The following is a 9,458-nucleotide window of genomic DNA, read 5'->3' as shown; positions in this document are numbered from 1 at the left end:
ATAAATGTAAATTGTAAAGTAATATAACACCAAATACTTCGACAAATACAAACTGAGGTAAAGTTATAGAATAAATTTACTTCACCACAATACATAACCTGTGAAGTTGCATAGAAAATTTACTTCATCAGTCATGTAATGGTGAAGTCATATATCTTCTATGACTTCGTCACTTAATAAAATTGATTAAGTTAAAGACATTCTTTTACTTCGGAATCGGTCCAATTTTGAACCGATTTTGGATCCGTGAACCGACCAAAGACTTTGGTAATTTTTTGGCTACGACTTCGGTAATAACAAGAAGTAAAACAGTACCTTATTACTTCACGTGCGTCTAATTCGGAATTTATCTATAACGACTTCAGATAAATGCGAATTAAATCAAGGAAATTATACTAGTGTTGATTACATCAAGGAACACATCATACATCGATTTGACATCCCAAAGTCTATCTTTACAATCCAAGGAACTATGTTTTTGGGATCTGAGGTGAAATATTTTGCGGCGGATTATGACATCAAATTACATTGTTCTTCACCATATTATCCTCAAGCCAATGGACAAGCAGAAGCTTATAATAAGGTGCTAATCAAAATCTTACAGAAAATGTTGGATGATAATCAAGGGATTGACCTAGATTATTTTCTGAGACACTATGGGCATATAGAACCTCAAAAAGAAGTGCTACTGGGGTAAGTCCTTTCACATTGGCTTTTGGACATGAATTTGTTTTACACATGAAAATCATGGTTCCGTCTCTAAGATTGGCCATGCAGAACCACTTGATCCCAGAATTGTACAATGAGTCCATGATCACAGTGCTAGAGGATCTAGATGATATGAGAATACAAGCCCTTAACAGCCTCATGATCCAGAAAAAAAAAGGTGGCTCGGAGTTACAAAACAATGGTGAAATTAAAATCATTCCACGAAGTGGATCTTGTTTGGAAGGTATATTACCCATAGGAGCAAAAGACAAAAAAACTAGGTAAATGGTCTCCAAACTGAGAAGGACCATTCAAATTTCATCGAGTTCTCTAAGGAAATGCCTACTGGTTGGTAAGTGTTGAAGGGAAACTACACAAAAGATGCATCAACGGTAAATACTTGAAGCATTATGTTCCCAGCGTGCATGAAGAACATGAACCAAAATCAACGTAGATGGCTATGAGGGCCATCTTTGTAAATATTAAGACAAAAAATGTCTATGTAAACCTTATAAATAAATAAATAAAAGTAGGCTAATAGCCACTTTTGGTGCTAGTGTGCACATGATGATCCACTCCTAGCCTGTCTTGGTTCCAAGTATGCGCAGACCCAATACACTCCACAACAAGCCCAACACAAATCTAATTATTTGTTTAGTCCAAAATTAGAATTATTTCCCCGGCCAAATTAAAATGAGTTCCTTCGGCCCAGTTCCTGAAGATCATGCAGCCCAACCATTTTGGCCCATAAATAAATGTCCAAGTTTGAAATTTGTAGCAGAAAATTGAAATTGGCAGCACAATGTGATTCCAAATTGAAGACCAATTCAAATTAGATCATGTGATAGTGGAGAGAAAGGTGGCCCATATGAGAGGTTGGAGTAGTGGGTAGTTACGCAAATTTTCAAGGAAAATGGACGACAAATTCATTCAAGAGATACACACACAATCAAATCACAACAATCTCAAGCTCCAAAATCACTGATTTTACAAAAAATATTTATGCATATTTTTTAGAAATTCATCGTATACTTCTTATTTTTTCAGAATTCCAGTACATGTTTTCAGCTTATATTTCGTAGTTCCTCGAACATCCTTGCACTATATTTTTCTATTTTTATGGAAAGAATTTGTCATTTTCAAGTTTTTAGTAGCAAGGTTAAAATTCCGATTGCTATTAATAATTTTTTTTCATTATTCCTTGTGTTCTTCAGTGTTTAATTGGTGGAATTGAGACTGATGACGAAATCGGGAATCAAATTTCACTTGGTTTAGAAGTTAGATTTTACTTTCATTTTTATTTTATCTCATGACACGTACGTGCCTAGCATGACCGCAACACAACACCAACTCGAGCCATTTTTGTGTACAAACAACTTCGTATTGACACGCTGTTACTGATACATGACATCTCATATTGAAATACTGCACTGATATTGTAAAGTTCAAAAATCCATTAAACTTGCTCACGATTATTTAAAAATAAATTTTTAATGATTTTATGCCTTAAATTGTTTAAGTTATGATTTAATGATTATGATTTCATGATTATGTTTATCTTACATTTAACAATTTTGATTAAGCAAATGATTCCAGGTAGAGTTCGATTCTGGACTCGCGGGATGAGGCTAACCTATGAACGCGATAATAGAGTACATTTTTACGAGTATTTTAAGTATGATATTGTTGAGTTTTTTTATAAACGAGTCAAAATATAGCATTTTTATCAGACGAGTCGAGATGTGTTTCTTTGACTGCATTTTAAGCAATCAATACACGATGTGAATTAATTGTGAAAACTACACTTAACAACCTTATACCCTACATGTTAGTGATTCCCTTGACATATTCTATCAGATTTCTCCATTATCCTCCTATCCCTTACACGTTTTTCTCCTCCCCCTCACTATTCATCATCTCCTTCATCAAATCCTTCAAAATTCAAGTGAGTTTTTGGTACTAGTTTTTAGTTCGTCCAAGGTTTAGCTCGACACCGAAGTTCCGGATCAACTACTCCTCCATTCAAGGAAAGTTTTTAAAGAATTTTTAAACCACCATTCAAGATATATATTTTTTGATAAGAAATTATGTGTGTTGATGAGTTTTATGCATGATTTTAAAGATTTGAGAAACATAAAAGCATGATGTTTATGATATCGTAATATGTAAGTCGTTCTTGTGAAATTATTGATAAATAATGTGTGTTGATAGATTATTATGGTTTAGAGTTGGAAAAGGACTGATTTTAAGGTGTGTGTGAAATTTTAAAGCGTTGAGTTAGTTTGAGTTAAATCTTTGAAATGTTGCATGTGCTAGGTTGTCTTGGATTAGAGACACTTGTTGAAATTTTGTTGATTAAGCCTATTGTATTAATCCAAATGCAATGAGGCCAATTTTATTTTAAAGAAAGCTTATTTATCTACAACTTTCATATTTTGAGTTTTGTCAAAATCATTTTGGAAGATTGGCCAAAATTGCCCCGAATTGTGTCAAGTGGTTTGCATTTCCGATAGTGACACATCTCGGGAGAATGAGCATAACGTTTTACTGAAAAATACAATTGTGGTTAAGTTTTTGGAATTAGAAATCCAAGATCAAGGGCTACAACTTTTATGTTTACCACTCTTCCAAATTCCGAACGACAAATATAGTTTCAGCGCATACAACATGCTTCTCCAGAATAGGTCTCGCTCGAGCGAGAGTTAGTGCCGCTTGAGCGAGGATGGTTCTATCCAAAAACTATTTCCATGCATGTTTTAAGTTCTAAATGCATGATTATGATGTATTAAGGTGTTTTAAGTATGTTTAAGAGTTCTTATGCAAACAGTTTCAAGTTTTACGTCAAGAACGAAAAGAACGACTTACATGGACCGATTACGTTATGTGATGCATGTACATGTTTATGTTCATTCATGAAAGCTATATTCAATATGCAAGTATGATTTTAATCATGTATGATATACATGAAGTTATTGAGTAAGTTTTTAAGATCACGACATAAAAGTTTATGAAAGGAATCATGATGTTATGATGAATGTTTTATGACATACTTGTCATACGAAGATGGAATGTTATGATGAAATGATAATGATATGATATGAAAAATGAATGATATGTCAATGCATGAAAATATTTTGATGTCTTATGTGTCTTTGTGGTGGCAATACAGGAACGGTACTCCGGTTTGGGCTCCGGAGGGGCCCTCCCAAATACGGCTCAATGTACGGGTTAGGTCCTCTGGGATGAGCTCCGGAGGTGCCTCCGAAAATGAATGAACGAATGTTACGAGGCGTAATGCCATATGATTTTTGATCAAGAAGAAAAGATGAATGTGCCCATTATGACGGTTGCCACAATTTCGCATAATTCGTCACCAAATGATAAGTTTATGTTATGTTATGTTACGTTTAAATGATAATTGAAATCTCATGATTTTTACTGCATACTCTTGCTGAGTCTTTAGACTCACTATATTTGAATGGTGCAGGTAATGAGGATGACATTTATGAATATGTCGACGAGTTCAATGCCGGGCATGAAGAAGAGCAAGGAGTCGGACCGGCGGGCGATGCATGAGTGTGTTGGTGTCAAGTTAATGAACTAAATGTTGTTATGTTGATTGAAGAAAAAACGCTTTATGTTTCAAATTGTCATGATTTGGTTTGTAATCTATTCTGAAATGTTTTAAGTAAGGTTTGATGTATGCATACATCTTTCAAAAATTTTCTTTTCCGAACTAGTTTTAACGTCATGTTAGTTTGTAACATCTTCATCGGTTGAGTGTGTTACAGTTAGGTATCAGAGCAGTTCGCTCTGGGTTTTCTTGAAACACTCATGCATACTCGCCACGACTCCAATGCTCCGTCTTCATGTCTTTAAGTTATGTATCTTATGTGATTATGTGTATGATAATGCGATGAGATTTATGTATCCATATTCTATGTTAAATTATATTTACGTTTTGAATCATGACTGAGCGGTGTGGATAATATTGGACTTTAGGATTATGGCATCACGAAGGGAAAACAGCACCAACACCAATGCCAATTCCTCAAACAACAACCATAGTGATTGCGGACCCGATAGTGAGAACAATCAAAACAACCAATTTTTGGCTGGATTAACTACTCTGCTTCAAGAGCAAAGCCGTGCTCAGGGAGCTCAAATACAATAGTTGCTTCAAGCCCAGACAGCTAATGCTGGAAATAACCATCCTGCAGTTAATCAGAACCCTATCTACAAAAGGTTCTTAGAGTTGGGACCACATGAGTTCAAAGGAGAGACTGATCCTTTGATAGCGGAACAATGGTTACAAGCTATGGAGACTGCTTTTGAATTCATGCAGATCACGGATGCGGATAGATTGAGATGTGCTACCTATATGTTCCGCGATGACGCTCGTGTTTGGTGTAATGGAGCCAAAGCAGCGTTGAACCTAACCACCCTTACTTGGAATGGATTCAAGGATGTGTTCTACGGCAAATATTTCACAGTGAGCACCCGAACCCGGTTGGCCAGAGAGTTTTTGGAGATCCGTCAAGGAAACATGTCGATTGCGGAGTATGTGAAGAAGTTTGAAAGGGGAAGATACTTTGTACCGATGATTTCTGGTGATTCTGCTGAAGAGTTGAAACACTTTACAGAAGGATTGAATGCCTTCATCAGAAAGGATGTTAGACTAAGTGGAGCAAAAAATTACAAAGATGCGGTGGATCAGGCCATGCTGTCCGAAAAGGACAGAAACAACATTATCAGAGAGTCACAGGCAAAGAGGTCTAGTTATCAGAGTCGGGACCAGCAAGGAAGTTCTAGCAGAAAGAGACCATACCAAGCCCCACCCCAACACCGACCGTACTAATAACAGCAGCCTCGACCTCAGGGGCAGAAACAATTCGCTCTACCAGCACCAAAACCGGCAAGTGCACCAACAGCTTGTCAAAAATGTGGAAAACTTCACTCAGGTCAATGCATGGCAGGGACTGGAGTATGTTTCCTTTGCAAAAAGCCAGGGAACTATCGAAAATATTGCCCTCAATCCAAAGAACCGATAAGAGGACGAGTTTTTGCAATGGCATATGATCAAGTGGATCCGAATACAGCTATAGTTACAGGTATGATTAATGTTTCCAGTAATCCCGCTCATGTCTTAATTGATACTGGATCTACACATTCATTCATATCTTTTGAATATGTTAATAAATCGGGTTTAGTACCGGATAAGTCAATATCAGGATTTAGTATATCCTTGCCTTCAAGGGAAGAATTGAGTAGTGATTTGATTATCAGAAGATGTAGTGTACAAATGCAGAGTCATGAGTTACTTGCTGATCTTATTATCCTGAATATGTCTGACTTTGATGTGATATTTGGGATGGATTGGTTGTCTCGATACGAGGCTACTATAGACTGTAAACGGAGAACGGTTTCCTTGAAAACTAAGGATGGAGAACCGTTTCTATTCCATACCACACCGAAACATAATTCATCTCTTTTAATTTCAGTGGGTAAGGCATGGCAACTGTTGAATAAAGGATGTGCTGGTTTTCTTGCAATTGTCACTTGCAACCAAGAATTACCTCGACCAAAACTTGAAGACGTCGAAGTAGTGATAGATTTCCCAGAAGTATTTCCTGATGATATTGCAGGATTACCTCCAGCTAGGGAGGTAGAATTTGGAATTGAATTAATGCCTGGAGCCCAACCAGTTTCCAAAGCACCAAACAGGTTAGCACCGACTAAAATGAAGGAATTGAAGGAGCAACTACAAGAGCTACTCAATAAAGGATTTATTAGACCGAGTGTATCGCCTTGGTGTGCACCGGTATTGTTTGTCAAGAAGAAAGATGGGTCTATGAAACTGTGCATCGATTATAGAGAGCTGAATCAAGTAATAGTGAAGAACAAATACCCACTGCCAAGGATAGATGATTTGTTCGATCAGTTAAAAGGGGCAGTAGTGTTCTCCAAGATCGATTTGAGATCAGGTTATCACCAATTGAAGGTGAAAGATAAAGATATTCTTAAAACGGCTTTTAGGACTCGTTATGGCCACTACGAGTTCTTAGTCATGCCGTTTGGAGTTACCAATGCACCGGCAGTATTCATGGATCTTATGAACAGAGTGTTCCATCCTTTCTTGGACCAGTTTGTCATAGTATTCATAGATGACATACTGATTTACTCTCGTAGTTTTGATGAGCATCGTCAGCATCTAACTACAGTCTTGCAGATTCTGAAAGAAAAACAATTATTTGCTAAATTCAGTAAGTGTGAATTTTGGCTGGAACAGATTGCATTTTTGGTTCACCTAGTTTCGGCAAAGGGAATAGAGGTTGATCCAGCAAAGATAGAAGCAATTAAAAATTGGGTTACTCCAAAAAATGCTACAGAGGTACGGAGTTTCTTGGGATTAGCGGGTTACTATAGGAGATTAATTCAGGATTTCTCCAAGATAGCGTTGCCACTAACATCATTAACTCGCAAAAGTGTGAAGTTTGAATGGTATAATCTGTGTGAGAAAGGCTTTTTAGTGTTGAAGAAAAAGTTGATGACAACACCAGTACTAGCCATACCAGAAGGCACAGATCGATTCGTAATTTATACAGATGCTTCCAAGAGTGGATTAGGGGCTGTCTTGATGCAAGATGGAAAGGTAATAGCATATGCTTCACGACAGTTGAAGATTCATGAAAATAATTACCCTACCCATGACCTCGAATTGGCAGCAGTTGTCTTCGCACTGAAACTGTGGATACATTACCTTTATGGTGAGAAGTGTCAGATTTTCACCGATCATAAGAGTCTAAAGTACTTCTTCACCCAGAAGGAGTTGAACATGAGGCAGAGAAGATGGCTCGAATTGGTGAAAGATTATGACTGTGACATTAGCTGCCATCCGGGTAAAACTAATGTAGTAGCAGATGTTTTAAGTCGTAAATCTGCAACTTTGAATAGAATGACAACTCAACAAGAGTTGATTGTAGATTTTGAACGACTCAGATTGAAAGTAGTTGAGCCGATGGAAGTTTGTGTCTTATCAACCTTAACAATGGTTCCAAGTTTGCTCGACAAGATTCGAACAGGTCAGGCTTCAGACCAGCAATTATTAACTTGGGAACTTAAAGATGAAGCTAAAGGGGGTGCATTGCATACAGTGAAGGATGGGATCGTGCACCACAAAGGGCGAATGTGGGTACCAGCAGTAGATTCACTGAGGGAAGATGTGATGACTGAGGCTCACACTGTACCATATTCAATTCATCCAGGGAGTACAAAGATGTTCAAGGATTTACAGATGCTATACTGGTGGCCAGGTATGAAGAAAGACATCGTTAAGTTTGTTAGAGAATGTTTGACATGTCAACAGGTGAAAGGTTAACATCAAAGGCCAGCAGAACTTCTGAAACCATTACCCATTCCCACTTGGAAATGGGAAGATGTCACTATTGACTTTGTGATTGGACTGTCAATTACACAACGAAGAATGAATTAAATATGGATAATAGTTGATAGGTTGACAAATTCAGCTCACTTCTTACCAGTTAGAAACAACTTCTCGATGAATCAATATGCAGAGTTGTATATTCGAGAGGTAGTTAGATTGCATGGAGTTCCAGCAAGGATAGTCTCTGATAGGGATCCTAGGTTCACTTCAAACTTTTGGAAGAATTTACATCATGGATTGGGAACAAAGCTAGCTTTTAGTACAGCTTTTCATCCGTAGACAGATGGACAATCTGAGCGAGTGATTCAGATATTGGAGGATTTACTCACGGCTTGCATGATTGACTTTGGAAATAATTGGGAATCAAAAGCCTTTAGTGGAGTTCACATATAACAATAGTTATCAAGCTACTATTGGAATGGCTCCTTATGAGGATTTGTATGGTAGAAAGTGTAGGACTCCATTGCATTGGGATGAAGTGGGAGAAAGAGCAGTATTAGGGCCAAAAATAGTGCAACAGACAGTCGATATGATAGCAAAAGTCAAGAACAGAATGTTGACAGCTCAAAGTCGACAGAAAAGCTATGCCGATCAGAGGCATAGAGAGTTGGAGTTCCAAGTAGGTGATCACGTGTTTTTGAAGGTATCACCTTGGAAAGGAGTCTTAAGATTTGGAAAGAAAGGAAAGTTGAGCCCAAGATAAATAGGACCTTTTGAGATCCTAGACAAGGTTGGAACAAGAGCTTACCGAGTAGCATTGCCTCCAAACTTGGAAGGTGTACACAACGTATTCCATGTCTCGATGTTGAGAAAGTATATCTCAAATCCTTCCCACGTCATTCGCCACGAGCCAGTTCTATGGACACCAGACTTGTCTTATGAAGAAATACCTATCCAAATTTTGGATACACAAGTTCGGTAACTGAGAAACAAAGAGATCAAGATGGTAAAGGTCTTATGGCGCAATCAATTAGTGGAAGAGGCTACTTGGAAGACCGAACAAGATATGCGTAGCCGATACCCAGAATTATTTGGTAAGTCGAATTTCGAGGACGAAATTCTTTTAAGGAGGGTAGAATTGTAAAGTCCAAAAATCCATTAAACTTGCTCATGATTATTTAAAAATAAATATTTAATGATTTTATGCCTTAAATTGTTTAAGTTATGATTTATTGATTATGATTTCATGATTACGTTTATCTTACATTTAACAATTTTGATTAAGCAAATGATTCTAGGTAGAGTTCGATTTTGGACTCGCGGGACAAGGCTAACCTATGAACGAGATAATAGAGTACATTTTTAC

The 9,458-nt window shown here is 37.4% G+C and overlaps 1 protein-coding gene across 1 annotated transcript; it reads left to right on the top strand.

Annotated features, from left to right (window-relative positions):
* Nucleotides 1-5,776: 5,776 nt before the first annotated feature.
* On the top strand, nucleotides 5,777-8,086 carry LOC140870884 (uncharacterized). Its single transcript, XM_073273290.1, has 4 exons — nucleotides 5,777-6,432; nucleotides 6,898-7,482; nucleotides 7,597-7,951; nucleotides 8,075-8,086. Exons 1-4 carry the CDS (start codon nucleotides 5,777-5,779, stop codon nucleotides 8,084-8,086), a joined length of 1,608 nt encoding a protein of 535 aa, XP_073129391.1.
* Nucleotides 8,087-9,458: the final 1,372 nt, after the last annotated feature.

Source organism: Henckelia pumila, unplaced genomic scaffold (genome assembly GCF_033568475.1).
Source record: "Henckelia pumila isolate YLH828 unplaced genomic scaffold, ASM3356847v2 CTG_270:::fragment_3, whole genome shotgun sequence".
NCBI classification, from domain to species: domain Eukaryota; kingdom Viridiplantae; phylum Streptophyta; class Magnoliopsida; order Lamiales; family Gesneriaceae; genus Henckelia; species Henckelia pumila.
Note: the sequence above shows the minus strand (reverse complement) of the source record. Positions and strands in the feature narration are given on the sequence as shown.